Source organism: Apis mellifera, linkage group LG8 (genome assembly GCF_003254395.2).
Source record: "Apis mellifera strain DH4 linkage group LG8, Amel_HAv3.1, whole genome shotgun sequence".
NCBI classification, from domain to species: Eukaryota; Metazoa; Arthropoda; class Insecta; order Hymenoptera; family Apidae; genus Apis; species Apis mellifera.
Window position 1 is genome coordinate 6,628,174 of NC_037645.1, and position 26,718 is coordinate 6,654,891.

Below are 26,718 nucleotides of genomic sequence, written 5' to 3' on the forward strand. Positions count from 1 at the left end.
CGGTAAACTCTCCCACCTTTGACAGTCGTAATTCGACAAAAAACGAAGGAATCACATATCATGGCTGCACGTTCCATATATTCGTGGGAAGTGCGATTAGAATGGCACAAAGAATGTTTTAATACTTAGCGAAACAAAAAAGAAATGGAGAAAATAAAACGTATGATATCGAGAATGATAGATTTATTGTTGCGACAGCTCGTTTATTATTAATGTTCAGACTCCAAAGTCGTTTGATCGGCTACGAATCTGTACTCGTGAAAAAAATGAAAAAAAAAAAAAAAAAAAAAAAAAAAAACTGCGAATTATACAATCTTGATTCTTGACGATAAATTTTTTCTCTACAACCACATTCTCTTTCCAATTTCTGTCCTTGCCATTTTCTTTTGTTACATAAATGTTGTTTCATTTTTGTTATTTATATACAATTTTTATTACATACATGCAGATTTATTTTTAAAAAAAAATAAAAATATATTTTCAGAATGATAGATTTCATTTCAGGTTTCAATTATTCATTTTATTTATTATTTCTAATGAATTTTTTATCCATTTATTATTTTAATTTTGTTACATCGCTCAAAGATCGAATCGTATAAAAATATTAAAAGAATTTTAGAAATGATGAAAATTTAAATTTTTAAACTCGTTAAAGATATAAAAGAATCATTAATATCTCTCATTTCAATTTTTATATTTATATTTCTTTTAAAATATTAAAGATCAATATTAGAAGTTTCAATGCATGCTTTGAAATTTAATTAATAGAAGAGAAAGAGTAAAAGAACTGTGTCGAGATTAAAATCATAGTATTTTGGATCGGTTGCTAAGGGATGATTTTATGCACCGTGTATAAAAGCCAGAAGATATTTTTACCTTGGAGAATGAGACGTTTCGTTACTACCCGTGTCCAAGGAAGTGTCAGTGGATCTACTTAGAAAGTCGCAGAACCGAGAAGTGACCCGGTAGGAGTGGCGGAAGAGAACAAACATTGGCGGGCCAATCGTGAAGAAAGGGTGGTCCTATGGATGTTTATCTTGTTGTTCCTTCGGAGGGATGCTGGAATCACTGCAAAGTCCGATAACGTGTAAGTACATGGTACAGAGCCAATCGCGTGATACCATGGAAAAATCCAAATGTTGCTGAAGATTAGAACGAAAATTCTTTCAGCTCGCTTCCCATTCAGTCGTCCATCAACAATTGTCCTGTCCCCAGTTAATTTTCCATTTATTATATTCTATGTTCTGTTAGATAAATTGAAATAAATAAATCTGTGAATCGTTATCATTATCATCATTATTATTACAGTGGATGATTAATAAAAAAAAAAAACAAATATTTTTTTTGTGTCAGTAAAATTTTATTTATTTATTTATTCTTTTTATTATTTCATTCACTGTTGGTGAACTAAAAGATAAATAAAAATGTTGATCACTATTAATATTTTATTAATTGGAAAGATTTATTTTTTGTACCAATAAAATTGGAATGTTAGATAAATTAAAATGAATGAATCTGTGAATCATTGTTAGTGGATGATTATGTTGCGTGGAAAGAGTAAAAAAGTGGAGAATGAAGAGACAGAAGGTGAGCTGAAACAGAGAAGACCGAAGTGTGCTCGGTGTAGAAATCATGGTTTGATTTCTTGGTTGAGGGGACACAAAAGAGAGTGTCGTTATAGGGAGTGTCTTTGTCCGAAGTGTTCTTTGATTGCAGAAAGACAGAGAGTGATGGCTGCACAGGTAATATTTTTCTTCGATTTTAACTTACTATAAAAATTTAAACATTTCATAATTTTTTCAATTAATTATATTTTGTTGTATTTTCTGTGATTTTGAAGACTTTTCAATGTTTTGAAGATATATTTGACGCATATATTTATTGAAACGATAAAATTACGATCATCCTATTTCCAGCGTTGTTTAAGTCTTGTAATTTTTTAATATATATTGACGATAATTAATGAATTTTTACTTCATTGCAAGTAGACAGAAATATGGAAAAAAAGGTCAACATTGTTACCTTCAACATTTAATAAAATTAATCATCCTTTAATAATTTTTCATATAACCAAAGTGCTATTAAAATATCCTGACTTTTGCAAGAAAAAAAAAAGAAAGAAAATAGAAGGAAGTTAATGACAAAGAGATATTTAGTTTCTATTGTACTTGTACCACTCGATCTCTTTTTTCTCTAATAGGAGAAAGAAAGTCGATCAAAATGGGAAAGAAGAGGAATTAAATCCATTAACGCTTGGTGTTGCGTTTCATTTCTGTTTGCATAGGCATTATGACACTCGATACTTCATCCATCCTCTAGCTCGATGGTAACATTACTATCAGATTCTCAAACAAACCTGCGTGAAATGCAGAAAATATTGGCTTCTGAATCAAGTTTAAATTCCATCAATCAACCGTTAATTTGTTTGATTTCTTTTACATTAATGATCATTACTTCTATAATTATATATACTTGAAAAATATTCGGTTTCAAAAGTGATTAAAGAATAAAAATATCAAATATTTAAATAATTTTGAAATTAACTTGGGATTTTTGGAAGTGATATTCTTGGTTATTTCATCTTCTTTAAGTATTCAAATAATAAAAATTGTTAGAATATTTTAATCTTCATAATTGAATTTATATTAAATAATTAATATTAAATAATTCTTTTGGAAAAGTGAAATGATCTTGAAAATATATTAAAATTCTTCTGAAATATTTGAAAATTATTATTTTCTTTGTTAAACGTTCAATTTTAAACATTATTGAAATTATTCAATATTAATTTAAAACAATTTATAATTTTTTCACAAAATAAAAAATATCTTTCAAAATAGAATACGATTGGTATCCTCTTGGATTCTTAGTTACTTCATCTTCGTTTTAGAAGAAGCATAAAATCTAAAAGAGGGACACTCTGTCAGACTTCCTCAATAACTCTGACAATGTGAAACAATATAGTGGGTGGTCCGGCCGGGAATAACACGTGCCAAATGGTCCCATATGTATCTCTATTGACATTGGGTGTTAAGAAAACACATATGCAGTATCAGCTAAGCGGTTGGTCCATTTATAAATTGGACGCAGAGTCATGATCTGATCTGACTTCATTTTTCATTGTGAATGCCAATGCAATTTCTATATTTCTGTGTTATATTTATCATAATTAATTGCATTAAATCAATTACGAAAAGGTGGCCCTTAAGAGACAACAGGCAGCAGAAGATGCTATTGCTCTAAAAATGGCTAAAGTCGCAACTGGTCAGAAGCTCAGTCGATTACCTCCGGGAAAAATATTTGGTATGGCAGTAACCGATCCAAAATCAGTTGGGGATAGCAACAAACAGGAAAATCCTCCTTCAAAAGAGGATCTAGGAGATGAAGACCCGAAAAAGGACGACTCTTTAAATGATCAATGTCTCAATTCATCAGTATGTGATCACATAGTAACTTAATGTAAAATTTTATACAATATAAAATTGTACATCAGTATAACAAATTATTTAAACAAAAATTTCAAGAATAAAATATCAATTGAATTACTATTGCCATTTATAAATTGAAATTACAGTGCGATTAATCGATGTAATTTCAAAGCTATTGAGATATAACATCTAATTGATCAATACTCTTTCTACAGGTGATTAAGGAGAGCATACCAAAGAACAAAAACCTAGTATTCAATGTGAACAATAGAGAGGAAACAAAAGAAAGCAGCGTGTCTCAGACTTCAGTGGAAACACTAGCTCGCCTCTTTCCCAATACAAAGCTCTCAGTACTACAATTAGTGTTGCAAAGATGTGGTCAAGATCTATTGAAAGCTATCGAATATTTTGCTAGTGACAGTTTTGGAATCAATTCGACGACCTATACTTCAGCTTTTCAGCCTCCTCAAAGCATTAACGAGACCAGGTCTAATGAACAAATTGCTGGTACTATGTTGGCTCCAATTTATTCCAGTCTTTCAAGAAATTTCTATGGAGATGGCTACTGTTTCTTAAATATCGTTCCTGAACAATTTCCTAACAGTATAGTAGATGCAACATCTTGTACCGCATTGCCAATCAAAAATAGTGGACATGAACAAGAAGGAGTAGCTTTAAATGTTCAATACAATAATTATTTCAATTCAGGAACCCAACAACAACTGAGAGATCATGTGTATACTCAAGTTACGGATCATCTTTCTCCAAGACCTAGTTTCCTTCATTTACCATCGGTATTGTCAGGAATTCCTTGTGTGCAACCTAATTGCTCTCAATGTATCTACAAATTTCCCTGAATTATTGAAGAATATTTATTCCTTATAGTAATATTTATTGAACACTCTTATGGAAGAATACATATATTTGAAAACATTATTAACATATATATCGTGTCTGAATTTCTACCTAACGAATATTTGCATGGTACAGTATCGATATCAGGAGAATTTCCGTGATTGACAGTCCTTGATCTTCAAAGTTTAGTGCGATCAGTTGAGTTAAGTGAACCGTGTTCTTGACACGCATCGCTTGTCTCAATACCCTTGTCTCTCTCTATGAATTGAACTTTGATCGTGAAGCGTGAAAAAACTTGTTAGAGTTGTATATGTATTTTTTTTAAGTTGCAAAAGATTTTTGTATGTGATCACGATTTGTTTTGATTTAAATACTAATGGTCTTCAATTAAACCGTTTTCTTTATAAAATAATTATAAATAATCATGTTATTTAATGTTATTTAATGTAAGAAATCATAAGCATTTTTATGATATATAAAATTATTATTTTATAATCAAAAAAAAAAATTGTTTTTAACAAAAAAACTTGATAATATAACAATTTAATTTATTACGGATATCTTGTATACTATTTTTTAATTGTTTTATATTGTTACTTATTTTATATTTTATAAGTAACTTTATTTTATAAAATTATTTATTGGTAAACGAGGGTTTAAAGTGACGTAAATAGCTAAGTTATTTATATGTTATTTACAACACAACAAAAAAGAGAAGAGTTTATAAAAGAGTTATTTTGTTGGTATTTCTCAGTTTTTCTCAAAAATTGATAGAAAGTTTCTCATTGCAGCTATCGCGTAACTGTTAATCTAATAAGGTGGCAGTAATGGAGTTAAGAAGGTTCAATTGGCTGTTCAAACAGTACCAATATCGTAGATCAATTGTCGATGCCCGGAAGCGATTTACTTTGGCTCTGGTTTTTAGGGAGGTAAAACAGGTTAACCCCGTAGGGAATTCCCCTATCCCTTCGTGCAATGAATTATAACAAACTTGACGCCATGTAAAGAATAATACGTTTTGATTTTTCTTTCATTTACTCTGAAATAGATAGAAGGAAAAGACAAACATTGAAATTCAACTGCCACATAAGAATCATTTTTTTTATTTGATTCTTTAATAAACATATTACGGCATATACTATACCGTGAATATAACATTTTCTTTTCTTTTTTTTTGTTTCATTTTTTTTATGTTGTTTCATTTTTGGTACATATATACATTTGATTTTCTCACTAATAGACTCTAAATACAATGCTAACGCCTTAATATTGCGACAATAACTTCATTTTTGTATATAATAATCTGTCGATGAAGATGTTGTTTTATTATCATCACGACAATATTACAATAAAGATAATTATATTTGTAATGATCATTAATATTATATAATTACTTTTGAATCTACTGGCGAGAGAATCATTCTGTACGTTATGAATAGATCAAATATGTTTTTTTTTATGCTCTATGTTTAAGAATAATACTTATTTACTTAATAATAGGCACATCAGTTTATGCTAGAGCAATCGATATCATATTAAGGTTCCTCTATGTGAATGTTATATAAGAATATTAATCTTACAATTCAGAATTTTGTAAAAATATTGAATTGAAAGATTAATAATGTTATGCATGTAAACTATTTTTGTTATATGTTCCAGTTTCTCGAATATATCTCTAGTTTATTTTAGAAGAACAAAAATTAGTCATAATTGTTGCCAAATTCTCATAATTACATTTTTCGAATGAGGGTACATATTAATTTTCGTATTTTTTTGAATTACATGTTAATTTGCTCGGTAGTATATACATTGTTTTATTTTATAATCTTTTAACGAAAATTGTGCACCCAAATGAATGATAACTTGCATTCCTCTTAAAATCGAAGATGTGGTTTGTTTTTAATCATGTGTCTGTAATAATTAAGATAAAATAATTAAGATAAAATAATTGAATTATTATGCAATTATATGAATAATTTTATGAATAGACTTATCAAGATAACATACTTATCAAGATGTTCCCAGAATACCATTAATGCTGCCCGATCCAAGTGTCTTTTTGTCCTACTTAGTTCAATCACTGTTACTGCCCAACGTGCTACATTTGCATCTAATCTCATTTCATCGTATTTTAAATGAAATGCACAAACTAAAATACATAGAATAAAAATTTGTTATCGTTTACTTAATATAAACATTATTTTATTTATATAAAAAAAAATTACACAATTACTTTTTGAAAAAATTTCAACAGGATTGCCATCAAAAGGCCATCCTTTAAATTGCCAAGCAGGACCCATTACAAATACCGCGACGACTCTTTCCCAATCTGCGTTTGTAAGTTTTTGTGGATTATCTACTACTCTATATGGTACAGTGAGTCCTCCTTCTTTTCTACGTTGCAAAAGGACTTCATTCTCTCGTTTACAGCCCTGTGCACGTTTTTCTTCATTACTAACATATTTCAGATCTTGTAATATATCTTTAGCGTTATACATTGTGATGAGTGATGTGTTTGCACTTGGAATGATAATAATAGGAGTTCTGCTAGGCCGTTTATTTTGCGCTGCTTGTTGTGGAGTAAGTTTAGCAGCGGATGTCGGCAGCAGACCAGAATTAGGAGTCGCAGAAGGATTACTTGGTGGTTTTCTAACTGCTGGATTGGTACCTTCTGTTACAGACTTTAGAGTCATACCATGATATGTACCCATAGTATCTATTTTGAATCCTTCTGTTTCTTCTTTTTGTCTGATAAATCTTTCTTGATCATAACGATTGTAAACTGCTGGCTGTGGTAAAGGACGCATTGGTGTGGAACGTGGAGTAACCATTGGTGTAGGTGCAGTGGGACCTTTTTGTCTACCTTCTTCGCGAGCTTTGATACTTTGAAGAATTGCAAATATATTTTTTGCAAATATTTTTCCACTACTTTGTAAAATAGTCGCACGTGTTCTCCATTGTCTTTCCCTAGATACTATATCCTTTGTATCATCAACATCCATCAATATAACACGTAAATCAGATCCCATTCCAATATCATCATTTTCTTTAATTGTAGTACGTTTTTTAGCTAAACGTTTTGCTTTAATAGCGGCAATTTTTTCTACAGACATAGCCTCAGAGAGAGATTTAATATTGTCTACTGTGACTGAAGCTTCTTTTGGGGCATCCAGTCTAGCAGCAAGTTGCTCCTTAACTTTTTGAACATGTGTGTCCTCAAAACGAGGTTTTTTAGAGGAACCACTTTCCAATCCATCTTCAGCTGTTCTTTTAACTTGAGTAGGGATTTCTAAAGGAGCAGATTTATCTATGGCGGCTGATGTAGCAGTTTCACCATTGAGATAAGCCAATAAATCTTTTCTATCTGGTCGTCGAACAACTGGTATATTCTCTGCTGCAGCTTGTCGCACATATACAGGATGTGTAAGTTGTACATGTTTCAGTAAAAAGAGAAGGCACTCAAGAGTATAATATTCCTTTGGTGTTCCTTCTTTACCAGATCTACAATAAATTACATAATGTAGTTTATCATTTATTAAATATCTTTTATAATTAAAAAATATTAATTTAAAAAAAAAGAATGTCACATTAAGAGTATGTTTTATTTTTACTCATGTAACCAAAAAGAAACAAAACACTCGCATAAACGAAGACACTGTAACAAACGAGACAAAAAATGATTTTCTTTTTAGTTTCTAGAATTCAAGAATTGTAGAAATAAGTGATAAGTTTTAAAAAGATACTAATAATATTTTTTAAATTTTATTACTTTATTGATGATAAAAGGATTATATAGAAGATTGACTAATGATGGAACCTGTTCGAGGTTACAGCTGTCGCAATTCAATTTTTAAAAAACTTAACCTATACTTACCCATAAGTCAAATAGTTAGTTTTAACATTTTTCGGCCAGGAGAATTCGCCGAAAATAATTTGATTTTCACGTTCAATTATTTCTTTTTTATTAACATTATATTGTCTGAGCAAGCTCAGCGGATCCGCCATGATTATACACTACTACCCCACCTTTGGGTGATATGATAAACCAAAAAATAAATTACTATACACACGGTGCATCATTCGTACACGTCAATTTTAGAATGTATATATCGATTGTGTATCACTACTAACATTAAACGTCATTTATAATATTTCGGTAACAACTTGGTAAAAATATAGTTTCAGAATATTTTCAATTCATTCTTAAAAAAACATATTTATATATCAGAAAATATTTTTGAACTAAAAGTGAATCGTTTTTAAAGTGCATCCTTTGCGATTATATCTTTATTGACGCTTGGAATAACGATAAGGAATTAACTGTTGTGCCAAATAGTCTTCGAAATCTTTACCAGTAAGATACTTTAATTGAATTTGTTCCCTTTAGTTTTGATTATTATTTATTTATTGTAAACATCGATGCTAATTACTAAAGAAGAACGATGAGCTACCCGGAAAAACAGGATAATATAACGAAAGATGAATGGGTTGCCAAGCTGGAAGAAAATTCTTATACACAACGTGTCTCTATGAACAATTTAATTATGAATTATTTAGTTACAGGTTAGTTTTTCTAAATAAAAATATTTTAACCTGTATATTTTAATTAAATAATTTTGTTATAGAGGGATTCAAAGAAGCTGCAGAAAAATTTCAACAAGAATCTGGAGTGGAACCAACAGTGGATTTAAGTTCTTTGGATGATAGAATTCGAATTAGAGAAGCAATTCAAAATGGTCGTATTCAGGAAGCAACAGATCTAGTGAATCAACTACATCCAGAATTATTGGATAATGACAGATATCTTTATTTCCATTTGCAACAATTGCATTTGATTGAATTGATTCGTACAGGAAAAATAGAGGAAGCTTTGCAATTTGCTCAAGACAGATTAAGTGAAGCTGGAGAATCAGATGATGTAATTTTATGTGAATTGGAACGAACATTAGCACTATTGGCTTTTGATGAACCTCATAAAAGTCCATATAGTGACTTACTTCATCCAACTCATAGGCAAAAGGTATAATTACAAATATTATAAATATGTAATATAATATTTATAATATTTATATTTTACTTTTAATTGATCACAAAAATAATTTTATATATAAATTTATATTAAATTTGTAAAATTTTATTTTATTTTTCTTTATTCTTTGTATTTTGTTTTTATATATGAATTATCTTTTTTTAAAAAACTAGATAGCAAGTGAATTAAATGCAGCTATATTGAAAATGGAACATAAAGAATCAACTAGTCCACGATTAAATAACTTGTTGAAGATGATACTTTGGGCACAAGATGAATTGGAAAAGAAAAAAGTGAAATATCCAAAAATGACTGATTTAGGTAGTGCCACTATTGAAAATCCAAAATAATTTTAAATCAGATAAAATATGGAACAACGTGAATATATTTATTAGTATGTGCGCACGCGAGAATATGAATGCGGTTGAATCATATGGATAATTAACATATGAATAGGATTTAGAGAAGGAATAGACTTGAGTATTTTAATATACTCCTGTTCAAATTAGTAATAATTATTTTCTATAAGAATCATATATTTATAAATTTTGATGATATATATATTATAATAGATGCAAATTAAGAGAGAGGAATGCACTGATTACAACAATTACGCAAGTTTTTAACATTGCAAACTGAGGTTATCGTTATAATTCTCTCCATGCGTATTTCACCATCGACACGATAAAAAAGTACAAGTTACCAGCTTGCAAAGAAGTTCATCGATATTTTTTAAATAATACAAATATGTCAAGAAACGGACCATTTTAATTAATATCTGTGCAATATATAATAGATGAGTCATCTTCGCGAAAGTAATTTTAACATTGATTATAATTTGATTATAAATATATTATACTATGTTATATTACAGTAGAATGATTAAGTATCGATAGTGTTTATTATAAAAAATAGAGAGATATACTAGTATATTACTAATAGTTTAGGAATAATATATGTAATAATTATTCAATGTGTATAAAAATTTATATTTGGTACTATCGATGTAGTAAAAAAAAAAAAAAAAAAAAAAAAAAAAAAACGAACAAGCATTTTAGGGATTTTTGAATATATATTCCTCTCTCGGGTCGTGTTTATATCGCATTCGATTTTTATAAAAATGTAAGGAATATTAAATAATATTTGTCATGTACAATTTTTTTCATTTGAAAATTACCAACCAAACATATATTCCATTGCTTTTGAGACTAAACCTGTAGATTTTTGTGGAACATTTTCTGGTGATCTTACTGATTGAGAACTAAGATTTTGATTATAACCAACTGCCAATGGTCTTGCACTTTGTATTCTAATTGGCGTGCGCGGTGTACTATATTCCGGTGATTTACTGAGTCGTCCTATATTACAAAAAGATTTAATACTTCCATTCATTTTCGAACAGTTTCTTTCTTTATCGCACCGCAATATAACACCCTCATCTGTACAAGGAATTACGCCGATCATTATAGATCCAGATACTATATTTCCATTACATGCAAGTGCCCTTTGTGCTTCTAGTTCTGAAGCACATTTTAAATGTATCCAATTGCTTTGTGAATGTGGTGGAGGATGCTTATCTACTATACGAACTCTGCTCGAAATATGAGCCAAAACATTATTCATATCACTAGGAGGAAAACCAAAAACAGTCACCCATTGTAAAAGACCTTGTGATTCAGATGTATTAGGATTTAATCCACTATCATTGAATATAGAACTATGCAAAAGTCTTGGTTGATTATATGATATACTTTGATTTGGTGTTGATAAACTGCATTGATTAGATGTAGTTTTTAAACTTTCTACAGTATCAAATAATTCTACTGTTGGAGGTCCACCAGAATGACTTTCTGTGACTATTTGTGATGTATTAGGAGTATTAGCACCTCTGAATACTGCTTTCTGGCGATTAGTACGATAGTCTGGAGTACCATAATTAGATAATGGAGATGTAAGTCCACTATGTCCAATATGCAATTGTTTTGGAGTATCTTGAGGACTTGTCAAATTAATTTTAGCAGGCTAAAAATTAAAAATAATTCTTTATTATATTATATATATATATTATATGATAATAAATTTTACTTACTGTAGTAGTATCACCTAAAAGAAAACTTGGAAGATATGCAGAAGTTCCTGGACTTCCAGGACTTTGCATAGGACTTCCAGCAGGTGATCCTAATGTCATAGGCTCCATCTGAATAAAAAAATAGTATTCTATTAAATATTTGGTTAAAACTTTGTTTCTTTTGATATAAATAATTAATTTATATATCAATTATAAATATTAATATTGTAAGTATAATTTGCTATTTTAATAATTTAATTTATATATTTATATTATAATATAATATAAAATAATATTTATATTATTCATTTTAATATTTATTTTATATATTTTAAAAATTAAAGATTTTATTTAATATTTTATTTAATATTAATTTTGATTTTTGTTGAGGTTATACATTCGAAATTTATAAATATATGCATATAAAATATAAATTATTTAAAATTAAATATGTATTTTTTGCTACATACTATTTTTACTTAAAAAATTCTGCAAATTTCTAATGTAAAATATATAAATATTTAAATATTTAAAGTTATTAACACATCTAATAGATATTTAAATAACGAACAATATTTGATTTCCACCAATAGATGTCTCTCTATGATGAAAAAACGTAAAAAATTATTTAAATTATTTGTATAATGATATTTATTTCTATATTTTACAAAAAATTTATAATAAAAAAAACAAAGAATTTATATATTATAGATTATAATTATATCTATAATTATTATATCTGATTATTATATATTAAAATAATACAACAATTTTTTATTCTTTTACTTGTTCTGCATTTTTTTTAATTTTAATACAAATTAAAATTTTGATTTCATTTGATTATTTTATTATTGATCGATTTATAACTTGTGTTGATATTTTCTAGTTGTCAGTGCATTTTGTCACTATAAAACTATTATTGTGCCACTGCATTATCTATAAATAATAAATCATATTTTTATCTTATTTTTTAACATAATGCAAGCATAGTAATCTTTGTTTTGGATTTATAAATATTAATATTAACATTTCAATTTTTGTGCGTTTTATGAATAAGAAAATACACCAATTAGAAAGCTTTGTAGATCAACATGTATGGCATATGGTATTATTTTTTTTCTCAAAAATCTTCGTGACAGTTTGTCACAATGGCTAGTGTGAAGTGTATAACTTTGATTATGCAGTAAGTAATTTTATTTTTTATTGTTGAATTTAAAAATTAATAAATATTAATTCACTAACTTTGTTAATTTAATAATTCATTAAATATTGTAATAATGAAATTAATTAGTTATTTCTTTTTGAATTGTTTATTTAATAAAGAGGTTTATAAGAGGTTAATTATTACCGGTAATTTATATGATTTTTTATAAGATTTAAATTTAATCATTATTGAGTTAATTATTAAAATTATTAATTATTATGAATTATTTTAATATAATTTTATATTTATTATATAATATAATATTTATTATATTTTATATGCTTGTTTTATGATTTTTATTGGTGCAAATTATCCGATTGCACTGAAATAACTTTAAAGTAATAATTCATAGTATATATATATATATTATGATTTATTATTAATAATTTTTTATTAATCTATAATATTTTTTTTGCATGGACATATTAAGAATAAATTGTTTTTTATTTATATTGAAATAAAAACGAATAATAATTTGAAATTATTATTTCATTTTAATATATTTATTTAAAAATCTTAATTTTTTTTTGTATTGATTATTAGCTTATTGTTAGGGTAACTTTTTAGGCGGGAAAAGTTTTAATATGGATATTATTCCATAGAAAAGAATGATATTTTATACATTATATATCCATTATGTTTTTATTTGATTATTAGTGATTTATCATTGTAATTTATGATACAATTATTGAAAATATTAGAATATAAATAAAAAAGATTAATCATTTCAGTTTTTAATTTGAAATTTTTATATTAAAATTCCAATTTTTATTATTATTATAATTTATTAGAATCTTAATCGTTATTATTAATATTATAAAATTAATTAATTTTTTTTCTTTTTTTGAAATAATTATTTCAATTTTTTCAATAAATTATATTTTAAATTATAATTTTATATTTTGCTATAGATATTTCTCTGCCTTCATGATGATTTTTTGTTATGCAGCATAAACGACAAGTTTTTTCACATCTAATGGTAAGTCGCATATTTTTTTTATTTCTTCGATCTTTCGGTCATTCAATTTCGATTCATATTGTCGAATGAAAAGATTGAATCGATATGCAATATTGCGTGCAAGCATAACGATATATGAGTTATAACATTTTTTTCTACTGTTTTATTATATTGTATCATGTATTTTATTTATTATATTAGATCAAATCACAAAATTTCTTGTATCGCATTTCTTGTATCAATATTATTTTAAGAAAATGAAAATTTTAAGAAAATTATATTGATAATTTTATATTAAGTAAATAATACAATGAATAATATTAATAATTTGAGTATATGTAATCATTTTTTAAATTAAAATAGATAAATAATATTATGAATAAATTAATAATTTTTTATTAATATGTACATTAAAATATGCAAATAATGTGCCTATATTTATTGAAAACATTTCAGGATATTTTCTCTAATATAAATTTTTGCTTTCAGATTATAAATGTATTGTGTCTGTTTTGCCATTATTTAGGTTAAGTTAGATTTCTAATTGGGATTTATTTTTTGAGGTTAGATAGAATTTGATTAGATAAATTATTTAACTAAAGTTGTAATATATGTATATATATTACAATATATATGTATATAATATATAATATATATAATATATGTATATATAAGTAAATGCTTATGAAAATATTGAATAAATAAGATGTATTTATAATTAAATGTATACATTAAGAATGATAATTAAATTAGATTAAATAATGCAGATAGATAATGCAGATAATAATTTATTTATATAACTTGATATATGTTATATATTGTTTATATAATATCTTTGAAATTTATTAAATTTATGAGTATAAAAAGGAAAAAAATAAAATGAGAAGAATATTATAATATTGAATTTTAATAACGATGAAAATTATGTACATATTTACAGCTTCATTAAACACTTATTTGACAAAGGATTTTAATACACTACTATGTAAGAAATACATTTTTAGCTTAGATACTTACACGTTTATATGATGTGATTCTCGCATATGTGATTCTGTTTTTGTTTTTCTTTTTTTTTGTGCTTAATGACATTTGAAGTAAATGAAATATTATTTAAATAAAAAGAGAAAGAATTGATTTCGTACAAATTCGAAATTTCGCATCGATTTTGTCGTATTAAAATTTTTGAACTTTCGCGCGCATAAATATTTGTGATAATATCAATATAGGAATAACATTATATATGTATAAAGGATTCATCAATAAAATTCTCGCAATAAATAACAATAAATATCACTAGCAATATTTAATTAACAATCTTTCTTGTGAAATTGCTTCGTACAGGAAGACAACTCTCACTGATGATCTTCTAATATAAATATAATTTTTTTAAGGATAACCTTATAAAATATCATTGTAAGGATATGAAAAAGATGCTAGATATTTCTTTTTAAAATTTTTTTGTTTAGCAATTTCATAAGAAAAACTAATTTCTTAAAAAAATTTCGTAAAAAAAATTTGTAATATTTGTAACATTTAAAAATGTCATTCAAAGATGAATAATTGAATTTTTAGACTTCGAATTAATGTTATAAATTAAAATTTGTTCACAAACATAAGATGATTTTGCATTAAAACATCGATACAATATACTTTTAACTATAATTTTTTCTCTGCTTAAAAAGATATTTCATTGCGACGCTTTTTTATAATAATAGCGCATATTTTTACACAGACTTCAATTCCTCATATTTAAACAATTTGCGCGGGAAAATTTGAAACACGATAGATTAGTACGATCATTGAATGCAGAAATCTAGATAAAAATATATATTCCTGAAATATCTATTGTAGCTGAGATTATATCATATGAGATGTATTACTTGTATCAGTACTGGGTATTTTTATTTTTAAACTATTTAAATTTTTGAAGTTAATAATTTTTATTTTTTAAAGTAATTGAAATAAATTTTTACAATAAAAAAATAAATCATTTATCATTTTTAATGATATATGATATAAAATATATTATAAAATTATTAATGTATTAAAATATTATATCTTTAAATCACATTTTCATCATTTCAAATATTTTCAAAAAGGAATTTATTAGATGATTAAAATATACAATTTTTATATTAAAATGAAATAATATCAATTTAATCAAAATAATAATTACCCAGCATTGGTTTGTGCAGAAATTGTTTGTGATTGTTTTCTATTGTATTTATTGATACAATAGCAAGGTTTGGAGATGGAAAAAAATGTATTTTCCATAAAGAGTCCCTCTTTTGTCTTCTTTTTTTTTTAAATATATATATAAAAAATGATATGCAGTAAAAATAGAAATACCATTATAAAATTGTAGTAAAAATAATATGTATCAATGTATGGGAAAGCAATAAGAACTTTCTTATTCATCTGCTAAAAAGATCTCTGGACGACCTAACATATACATATACATACATAAATATATATATATATATATGTATATGTATATGCATATGGAGAGACGGATTTATGCTTCCTTTGATTTTTTTTGAGTCATTTGTTCTCTGTCTTGTTCTCCTTTTTTTTATAATTTTATACTTTCTCTCTTTTTCTTTGATAATTCCATGGATATGTTTTAAATGTGACTTTTTCCTCACATGAGAATACATTTAGAGCCTAAAACATATTTTTATTTGTTAACATTGGCAGATCCACAAATATATTTTTATTTAAAAAATAAAATCAATTCTCCTTCTTTATCAATCTTTTTTTTAAAAATTTATATAAAAAAATATTAATATTTTAAAAAAATTTGCAATTTCTTAAAAATTAATATCTTCTTTTAATGATAGTAAATGAATTAAATTTTATTTATATTGAAAAGAATCAAAAGAAGAGACATTAAAGATTTTGATAGATCTACCATTGTTTGTACGTCAATCACGTTCAACCGAACGTTCAATCCCTTATCATGTTTATCGATATGATATTTAATTATGATTATGCGGCTTAAAAATTAATATTAGATACGATGGGAACAATCTCCTAACGTATTTGTTTTAATCTTAGGAAGCAACGTGAAAAACAATTGTTGTTATTATCGCGCTAGGATGATGCCTGTGATCAGAAAAACGATCATCCGGTTGAATATCGTGGTTGTTTGACTTCCTGAAATGAGAAATAACTTTGCTTAATATATTTTATTGAAATATATATTTCATTATTTTCAATTCTCTCTCTTCGAATAGAAGAATATTTCATGAAGTGAGAAATTTTTGAGATTTTTATTTTAAATATTAGTTAAAATAGCAATGAAAAAAGTTAGGGAATCTTTTATCTTTTATCTTGTTAAGATATAGAATATTCTATGAATATTGTTATTTAAAAAATTGTGTTTCATGTTTGTAACTACAATTATTGTTGAAAATTTCAAGAAAAAGTTTTTTAATACGAGTGGAAAAGAAATAGATATTCTTCAGATTTATAGCTTTATTTCAACATCAAAGAGTTTCTTTGTTGAGCATTACTCGGTCTTCAGTAAGATATTTCGAATATCCAATATCGATAATAGTTTTCTTCTTCAAAGCTATGCTATTTCATTTGAATAGCTTTTTAAATATATCTGATCTGTCTATTCAACCAATTAAATTATCGTAGCTTTATAATAATAAAAATTTATTTTTCTTTAAAAAATATTCTGTTTTCTAAACGATGTAATTAAATTTACACAAAGGATTTTATGTTACGCACTTTGGTTGTCTTTAAATATTTCGAATATTTTATATTGAAGTTATAATATTTAAATTAAATGATTAATTTTTTAAATTTATTTTCATATCCATATAATTTTTGTTTTCTTTGATAAATATTCTTCAATAAATAACATTAAATAAATGGTTAAAACATAAATGAAAACAAATAAAAATTTAATCCCCTCGATAGAACTTTTCGGTTAGATTAATTATCATTTGGCTCGAAACCGTTGTCCCGTTTTAATCGATGAATTATTTATCGAACGGTCAAGCGTTTAATCACGAGTCAATTAACCTATAATGTAATCAATTTTCCAATTTATTTGCATTTGAAAGTATCCCATTTAATCAGACAGCGGCTAGTAAATTTTGCATAAATCCCGTTTAAACATTCACTGTTATTGTTACTCATGAGTAAACGATAATTTTTCAATTTGTATCTAACCAATAAAAAATGCAACGTATTATGAATCACATATTTTATCCATTATGACATTGTATATTTTCATAACAATTCAATTATGAAATTTCAATATTTTTAATTTCGTGTGATAAAAAACGATAAGAAAACAACGAGAAAAAAAATATATATAAAAACATTCGAATCAGCAACCAAAAAAAAAAATTCCTAGAGCAAAAATGAAATTCGAACGATGAGATTCAATATCGAATTGTTCGTCATAAATCGTATTTCATCTTCGATGTCCCGTTTTTTTCGCACAATATTTACTCCCGATATTTTTAATTTCGTGAGAAAAAAATGACAAATGAACAACGAAAGAAAATACAGAAGAAACGTCCAATCGAGCGGCCATTAAATATTATCGAAACTAAATACGGAGAGTGACATCTGGTGGAGATTCTATCAAAGTGTTCGTGAGTGGGGATTCGTCGAGGATTTTACCATTGATTAAATCGTTCCGAGTGTGGCTCTGTGCCCTGGTCTCGCGGCTCTCCATCACGGGAGCTTTCAGGATTCTCTCGTCTCCTTCCACGCTCTCCTCATTGCTCTGCAGATAGACGGTCGCTATTGTCGCCAAGCACTTCAGCTTCATGTCGCCACGCTTGAAGTGTTTGTTGGCGACGCGAAACTCCAAGCCCAATACCGCGGTTTCTAACCCTTTCTCATCCACAGCGGTAATGTGTGGTCCCTTCAGGTACTGATTATCGGCCTAAAATATATCGTTGATTATTTTCGTGACGATGAAATGGATAAGATCGTAGCTTGGAAACAATTGCAATTGAATTTCTTTTTTTGTTTTCACCTGATCACCATTGATGAACCAAGTTAATAAAGCAGCCGGTTTTGAGGGCGCTGACGTACAGTTCATTCGAACGATCTCGCCGACTTGATAGCGCGAACGGCCACCGGTTATTCGTGGCCCTTCGTCAGGAAGAACTGTAACAATAATAATTTTTCTTTCTCATATTTTAATACGCGATAAATATTTTTTTTTTTTAACAATTTAACAACGAATATCAATCTGACATCAAATTATTCGCGCCAAATTTCAGACGTTAAAAAGTGATTCGCACAAATGGTATTATATTTGAATAAGTTGCAAATTAAAATTTATTAAATTTATTATTCGACGAAATTATTAATAATAAAATTAATAATTAAGATGCGTTTGATAAGCATGGCTTATTAACCAGAGCATGGAATGATTGGAAAAAATACAAAACAATTTTGTTTTCTTTTGGTTAAAATTATACGATTTTTTACGCATCGATACATCGTTTTTTTTTTTTTATAAACGAATGTCTACAACATTTTTTCTTATATATTTTAATTAATACGTTTCCTTACCTACTACCGTCATGTCTGCATGGTCAGACACGGTTTGAAAGGCTGGAGCCTCGGCGGACACCTCGCATCGATACCTCCCTGAGCTAGTAAGATTCACATTGTTCAAAACCACCGATCTTTCCGTGGAATTGTGCGTCTGCAATTAAAGAGGAAGTCTTTATCGATCTCTCAATGAGAAAATCAATGGTCAAGCTAATACCCACGTTCACATCAACACCAGGAACGCGAAAGGTTTGGACCATTGGCACATCCCTCGGCACGTAACGATAAAATTCGTGGCCATCTTTATACCATTTCACCGAGTACAATAGTTCTTTATCCAAATTGAAGTTGCACTGCATACGGACCGTCTCGTTCAGAACGACGTGTTGCGGTATTTGGAGGGCTGTCATTCGAAGGGCTACAATACCTGAAATGACGAATTATCTTTGAATCCAAGTTTTGGAATTAATATTGGGATGATGGAAAACCGCGTCGTCGAATCGAGTTTAAGAATTTAAGACAACAACTTTATACGTATTATGCCCATTATTTGATTTGAAGTTGTCTCGAGTCTCGAGTAACTTGACCTCGAACGGATATCCGTTGGAAAATTTACAATCTATAACGGCGTAATGAGCAAAAAATGGAAATATAACGATCTCAAAAATGTCTACGCGAAACTTTGATAATTTCTACGAAGATATTTGATCGGACATTTCGAAGGAAAATTCTACTTGATCTAAGAAACCAATATCGATATAAGAATGAGACCAGAGATAATATTGCGTTACTTAGAAACTTGTATCTATCTCTATCGATTGAAAGGATAGTCTTCAATTTCGCTTGAAAATTGACAAAATTCATTTCGAGCGATATGAATTGCGTAAAATTGTTCGAAATTATATTTCAATTCGGACGAACAATAGTCAAGTTCACGAGAGCGAAGAAATTTTAAATTTGTTTGAATAATAATTCGAAAGATATTAATCTTCAACACGATCGAATATACGAAACAAAATTCCTTGAATTATTATGACTTGAATAAAATTATCCATAATTATATTGTAATCGGATCACTCTTGTAATCTAATCCTCTTATACAGTTAATTTCTTAAAATTATCGATGATCGATATTTTATAATTAAAAAAAATATTTTTATCTTGATTAAAAAGAAAAGATAGAAAAATTCCGATTATCGAATTGTCTGCAAAACTCGAAGTATTATAGAATTTTTGAAGGAATTGAACGACGCGTAATAAAGTTACTTAAAATTTAAATAATAAAATAAATGTATCGAAAGAGATGTGAAATTTATTTTGATGATTGAAGAGAGAAGAAGATCTCTTCTTGTCTCTTTCTCATTCTGGGATGGTAGTTAAACTTTCTCTCTTCGTCTCCTTTCCCTTCACGGACTGAGAGATTATTAGGAACGATATGAAGAATAATTAAATTACGTCTTGTCAATGGCGGAATCGTCGAATTTCCGTTTATTCAACGTTGGAAAATTAGCAATTTTGTAGTCGGATACTCGATAAATCATGTTTTCCGCATCCCCCATTCTCCCTTTATATCGATTATATCGATGGAAAATCGTATTCGTATTTCCTCATTCAACAGTTACTCGCAATGCTTATCAAACCGCTAAACACCACTCGAATCGGTGGTTGCAGTTTTTCCAGTAGTTTTAATTAATTTCTTCGATCCAATCTATTTTTCCCTTCTCTCCTTTTCATCGGTAAAACCCGTTTTTTTCAACGGTCTCATATGTTCATTCATTCGATTATCCCGGTCGGTAATTTTAAAAGAGAAAAAGTGTTCTCGGTCGATAAGGAAATTGACCGAGTTTTGCTAGAGATCTATTGTAGGTCAGAACGGTATAAATTGTAGTATTTTCGGTCGGGTTCCTGTCAGATATGGCTACATTTATTGGAAATGCATCCTTCTATTTGATATGGAATAGGACGGAAGAAATCTTGGTCGATGAACATCAATAATTCTATGTGGTTAAAATAGACTGACGTTCGAAATAGAGATTAAAAATTATTACATTTGAACTCGAATTGCTTATTGTCGTATTCATTTCAAGATTAGAATTATAAAAAATTATGATTCCATTCATTAAGCAATACTTATCAACCGAGCTATTAAAATTTAAATGATAAAATAGAATAAATTAAAAGTTTTTTTCTGAAAAAAATTGAATAGTGGAATTATTATAAAAATATGTATGAACAGAAATATTCTAGAAATATTTGGAGAAAGGTTTAACAAGTTTCGAATTGTCGAATTATTTTGAATTTACAAATAAAAGATATAAAAAAAAGCAAGATAATTAAAAAAAAAAAATGAAAAAAAATTTGTTGACCAATCCAATATATAATATCCGAGTCCTGTGGCATTTAACCGTTAATGAAACATTTACGATCAGGGGGATTGTATCTTTCCATTGGAGAGGGATGGACGCTTAGCGTCACGACGCTGCTGGTCGCACGTGCTCTTGACGGACACGGACACGGTCGATTTAATTAAACGCAATCGGACGAGGGTTGGACGAACCTGTCGAGAGGGGAGGTTAATCAGTAGCCAGATATATACTCAGATTATTTACCGACTGTATTATCGCCTAGTATTACGCGCTTATGCCTCGAATTAAACGCTACACGGCCACTGGCGTTAATTTTCAGCTCGCGTGTACGGGCCATATTTTTTCCAACTCTTGAATTATCGAATTTTCTGCCACACCACTCGTACTTTAACACGTACGAGGTGTCTCGAAACAAGAGCTTTGCTGCACAAATGTGCGCAATTTGCTTAAATTTAAAATGGAGGTTGGAACAAAAGTTTGATTGATCAAAAATTATATCTAATTAATATATTATATATATAATACACGTAATACGTAAGTTTTATTCAATATGATCAAAAAATATATTTAAATGTCAATATTGATCTAATATAGTTCCAAGTTGATTAACCGAGCTTAATCGGTAAGAAACCGTGCTTCCTGATTGACCATCCGTTGATAAGGATTAATCTACCAAGGATCGTTCCATACGAGTAAATTCAATATTAAATAATTTTCCTTGTCCAATCAGAGTTATATAGGATGTAATATTATTTGTACAAATGACTCAGCGATTGAATCGAGAAGATTAATTTTTAATCATACATCAACCTGTACTCTAATACGTTTCTTTGTTCCTTGCATCGTTCAATAGCTTCTTTCTCAAATGGAGTTTCAATTCTAATTGATAACCTTACGACGGGCAAAAAAATTCGATAATTAATACACATATTCTGCGAATCATTGGCTTCTTTCTCAAATTCCAATTTCTAAAAATTGATAATTACACGACAATTAAACGGGACAGTTAAAAGATGCGATAATTAAGCGGGCATCATGCCCCGTGAACTTCTTTCTAAACTGGAGTTCCAATTTTAAGGATTGATGAGAATCATCTTTCTTTCTCAATTAAAGTTTCAATTTTAAGAATTGATACGGATAATTACAACGAGTCAGACGGACAAAAAGATTAATCGACTATCATTTCGAAATATGTATTTTTTACGATTAAAAACGCGAGCGAATTGATAATTATCGAAATTCCTTCGTTATATTAGACATTAGAAAAAATAAAGAAAGAACGAACGGGGTTGCATCGAGGGTGCGAGAGGATGGCCCGCGTTATATTGTTTTATTCGAGGTCGGATCCAGTGGCGGTTCACCGGTGAGTTTTATTGGGAATTGAGCCAATTAGAGTACTCGAGTTAACGACCTATCGTAATACGCTTTCGCGAGGTTGTCGACGATTACGTTGTCGTGCTGGCCCCGTCTTTAAACGAACCGCTTTACGCGCCCGTATATCTGCTCGTTTTCTTGATTAGGAATGGTCCTTGAAGCGATTAACAGGCGCGGCGGTGGTCGCGTGACGACTGGAAAAAGTTGTCCACAATGACGTTTCTTCGCTAAGCCGACTAACTCTATCGCTTCGCGCTTCGTGTTTTTTTTTTCTTTTTTTTACAACTCACTGATACGAAGTAATATGGATATTACCTAGAACGAAGGTTTTTCCTCTTCGATTTAAAAATTTTAAATCTAATAAAATTTGAATTATAGAGATTTAGATTTAGGAAAATTGTATACTAATTTTGATTTTAGGTTAGGTTTAATATGTATTGTGAAAATAACGGAGGATTATTATATTTGATGTTTCGATAATGATTTATGACACGAAGAAAGTGCACAAGGCAATGTTGATTAGCAAATTTAAAAATATGTACACGATGCTTGAAATTTATCGTTATATGTAAAAAAAAAAAAAAAAAATATTTTAATATCCAAAGAGCTCTATTTTCGAACGATGTATATTTATTAGATTAGGTTGATTAAGTTGAATTTAATCAAGATATGATTCGTTCTAATTGAAATTTAATTATAAATTTGGGATTACATTCGGGTTTGGATATGTGCACTTCGAGCTTGAACTTAATTCAGATGTGGCTCACGTTAATTCAAACTTAAATTTGATTAGGTTTAGACTAGATGAAATATATATTACCGGAATTCATGATTAAACTTAACCCCGACACTCGTTTCACTTATTAATTCAAAGAATTTGTGCAAGAATTACATTGCACATGCATATTTGAGTACGCGTAACATTTCAATTACGTGAAAATATTTTTCACGTAAAATTTAAATATTAATTTTAATCTTAAAATACGTTTTAAATTTCAAAAATTTAACCATAAATTCGAGTTCGCTCAAGACTTCGCGCAATGTTGAAAAACCCGATCGAAAATCCTTTTTCTGGGGGGGCGGCTTTCATTCAAAATTAGAATTCATCCACTTTATCTTGCTGGACTTCTGCACCCCGGGAATCCTATTTCTATCCTCTACAAAGCGGATCCTATCTAAATGTCTGTTGGTTACCGTATTACCGCCATTCTCTCGCGGAAGTTGGCGCACCGTGTAACCAAGGAAACTTCTATCCCGCTCTTTTGAATGGCACATGGTGAACCGATGCGCTCGCCCGCTCGTCCAGAATACACTTTCAATTCTCATTTAACGTGCTGCCAACTTTTAATAAACGTGGCAAAGGCTAGAAAACTAAAAACGAGTTCAAACACACGTCCGTTTCTATAGAAGAAGCAATACCCGTTTTCCGTTAAGACGTGTTCCATTAAATTTCGAATTCGTTTCAATTATATTCAAATCCAATCTTCGATTATTATATAAAATTAACTCGTGAAAATAAAGAAACCCATTTCACGATATCCATTTAATCGGAGATCGATGGACGACGGATACGATTGTCCCCTCCCTCCCCGGATCTCCACGTGGGTCAAGGAAGATCGACGCGTCTAGGATATTGGAATTACGCAAATTACACGCGGTGCATGCGGAAATCGATGTGGTTTCGGATGCCAAAGGCCCATTGGCCGTCGTGCAAACATCCAAACAATACGAACAATACCCCCCGTGGAATCGGTGTATCAAATATTGACTGGCGATATCTTTGATCGACGATTAATCGATCATCGGTGTCGAATGTTCATTCTTAAAAGAAACCCGAATCCAAACATTCCTACTATTAAGAGAAAGGATAAACTTCATCAGAAGTACCATTTTATCGCGAAGAAAAAAAAACTTTCTTCTCCTTCTTCTTCTTCTTCTTCGTTCATCATCGTACATAACACCAAATCCTCCTACCTGAATGCAGCATGAACGCAGAGATCGCGATGATACTGGACAACGGGGTCCTGCGATTCACCGGGAACGGCATTCTCTCTGACGATCCCATGGACCCGTGGATCGTTCCAAGATCTTGTCACTGTTCGCCCATTCTCTGTCTTTTTTCAACACTGCACACGCACACGGAAGACGGAAATCGATCTCCCCTCACCCTCTCCTCAATTGTCCGTCCACACCAGGTCACGACGATGGTAAGCGAGGACGGCGACGACAACTACGAAACGACGCGCGATAGGCGACCGAGACCCGGGGACGCGACCGACCTTTGGGGATGGTCAGCAGGTGTCGGAGCGGCACATTATTTTCCACGTTCCGCGCGGACTAATTGAAAATCTATACGGGGCAGAGAGGCAGTCGCTACTGCGGCATCGGTACACACCAGCAGGAGGAGAGCCAGGAGGAGGTGCCGGTGTGTTGCTGCTGGTGCCGCTGCTGCTACCACTGATGCTCCCTTGCTGGTGGTGGTGGTGGTGGTGGTGCTAGTGCCGCTGCTAGTAGTCGCGAGAGAGACGGCCGGCGAGCGAGGAGCGGTGGGCGGGTCGGTGGGGGGAGGGGAGAGGAGCGGCCGGGAGCAGAACAGCGAAGAAAGACGAAGGTAGCCGAGGGAGCGACGCGAAGCGACCGAGACGGGGCGAGTTGGAGTAGTAGTTTTCGAGTGCGCGTGCGCAGTTATCCGAGTCGATGATCGCTGCAAAATTCTCCGTCTTCCTCTCACGCTGCGCGAGCCTCACTGCTCGCGTTCCCTGCCCGCGTTGCGTGTGTGCAGGCGCTAACGAAATTGGGGGGAAATACGCTACGCTCCGGGCAACTCGCTCCCGGCGACTCTTCCGCCAGGAATTATGCGGATTTTTGCTGCCAGTTGATTGTTTCCCTTCGCTCCCTTTTTTTTTTCTCTTTCCCTCTTTACCCTGCGTTGTCGTTCGATCTGTATATGTATATGTATATATATAAACTCGATTGGTGGTGCACGGAGTGGGAAGATCGATCAAGGATGGTTGAAGAAGGTTGGTCCAATTTAACCGGTAACCCTCGATGATGCCGGGTTATTATGGGGTAAATGGGGTTGAAGCGATCTTAACGCAAGGATATAATATATTTCTAACGAGGGAAACGGTGGTCTGAAAGGATCGTTCAGGTGTGAAGAAAGGGGTTAAGATCCACGAGATTTAAAATAATTTTTTTTGAATCCTTTCTTATCCAGAGTTTCGAGATACCTCTGTAAATTTCATGTTGTACAAGAGTTGCGTAATAGTATCTTTGATCTGTAGTGTAAGATTAAAAGAGTATCGGTGATAGGAGTATCCATGATACATCCGCCGAGTCTTGAGTGCACGTTATTTCATATAAATAATACAACCAACCCTAATTCACGGCGGTGGCGATTACAAAATGATGGTTCCCGGCGCGCTTGACCCAACACGCGCTCTCTCTCTCTCGTCCTCCCATTCTCTACTCACCCTCCGTGACATTTTCAAATTCAATTTTCTCCTCCCGCAAAAAGGAAAAGAAGGAAGGAAAAAAGAAAGAGAGCCTTCAAAATTTCTCGCAGGACCTCGACTCGTTTTTCCCTTTTCCTTTTTCTTTTTTCTTTTTGCCATTAAGAATTCCACGATATTCGATTCGAGAGTTCTGCTGGTAATTTTTCACGAACCTCTCGGTATCGAGGAGTATCATCGAGACCCATTTACGTTCCACCTTCTCCTCCCAAACGCTCCTCCTCCTCCTCCTCCTCCTCTCCTCTTTCCTCTCTCCCTCTCCCTCACCCCTCATTCTCCAGCAATGATCAAACGCGTCTCTGTCGACGATCGATTCGTTTGAAAATGCAGCGTGTTCCGGTCCCAGCCGATTAAACGTGGAACGCGAATGTGGCCGGCGCGTGTTACGCGGA

At 30.3% G+C, this 26,718-nt stretch overlaps 5 protein-coding genes across 7 annotated transcripts in view; 3 read left to right on the forward strand and 2 right to left on the reverse strand.

Moving 5' to 3' along the window:
- Positions 1–1,419: 1,419 nt before the first annotated feature.
- Positions 1,420–4,716, forward strand: LOC409455 (doublesex- and mab-3-related transcription factor A2). Its single transcript, XM_006563779.3, has 3 exons — positions 1,420–1,742; positions 3,198–3,434; positions 3,644–4,716. The coding sequence occupies exons 1-3, from the start codon at positions 1,536–1,538 to the stop codon at positions 4,283–4,285; spliced, it is 1,086 nt and encodes a 361-aa protein (XP_006563842.1). The 5' UTR covers positions 1,420–1,535; the 3' UTR covers positions 4,286–4,716.
- Positions 4,717–5,370: 654 nt separating this feature from the next.
- Positions 5,371–8,326, reverse strand: LOC412377 (parafibromin). Its single transcript, XM_395835.7, has 4 exons — positions 8,158–8,326; positions 6,517–7,784; positions 6,291–6,432; positions 5,371–6,194 (listed from the first exon to the last, which is right to left on the reverse strand). Exons 1-4 carry the CDS (start codon positions 8,286–8,288, stop codon positions 6,158–6,160), a joined length of 1,578 nt encoding a protein of 525 aa, XP_395835.2. The 5' UTR covers positions 8,289–8,326; the 3' UTR covers positions 5,371–6,157.
- A 22-nt stretch (positions 8,327–8,348) lies between these two features.
- Positions 8,349–10,433, forward strand: LOC409454 (glucose-induced degradation protein 8 homolog). 2 transcript variants are annotated; one of them, XM_006563777.3, is made up of 5 exons: positions 8,349–8,637; positions 8,719–8,846; positions 8,909–9,303; positions 9,486–9,633; positions 9,885–10,433. In XM_006563777.3, exons 2-5 carry the CDS (start codon positions 8,726–8,728, stop codon positions 9,893–9,895), a joined length of 675 nt encoding a protein of 224 aa, XP_006563840.1. In that variant the 5' UTR covers positions 8,349–8,637; positions 8,719–8,725; the 3' UTR covers positions 9,896–10,433. The 2 variants fall into 2 exon arrangements, with proteins under 2 accessions (XP_006563840.1, XP_006563839.1); XM_006563776.3 differs by having other exon boundaries at positions 8,351–8,637; positions 9,486–10,433.
- Positions 10,323–25,303, reverse strand: LOC412835. Its single transcript, XM_026442252.1, has 8 exons — positions 24,789–25,303; positions 19,296–19,501; positions 19,093–19,228; positions 18,548–18,681; positions 18,131–18,454; positions 12,167–12,211; positions 11,402–11,509; positions 10,323–11,334 (listed from the first exon to the last, which is right to left on the reverse strand). Exons 1-8 carry the CDS (start codon positions 24,877–24,879, stop codon positions 10,486–10,488), a joined length of 1,893 nt encoding a protein of 630 aa, XP_026298037.1. The 5' UTR covers positions 24,880–25,303; the 3' UTR covers positions 10,323–10,485.
- Positions 12,461–26,718, forward strand: part of LOC725999 — a 101,523-nt gene continuing 87,265 nt past the window's right edge. The window contains exons 1-2 of one of the 2 annotated variants that reach the window (XM_026442488.1): positions 12,461–12,563; positions 13,534–13,563. The gene's annotated coding sequence lies outside the window, so the exon portion shown is untranslated. Of the gene's footprint in view, positions 12,564–13,495; positions 13,564–26,718 lie in introns of both variants that reach the window. The other variant, XM_026442489.1, reaches the window with a different exon arrangement.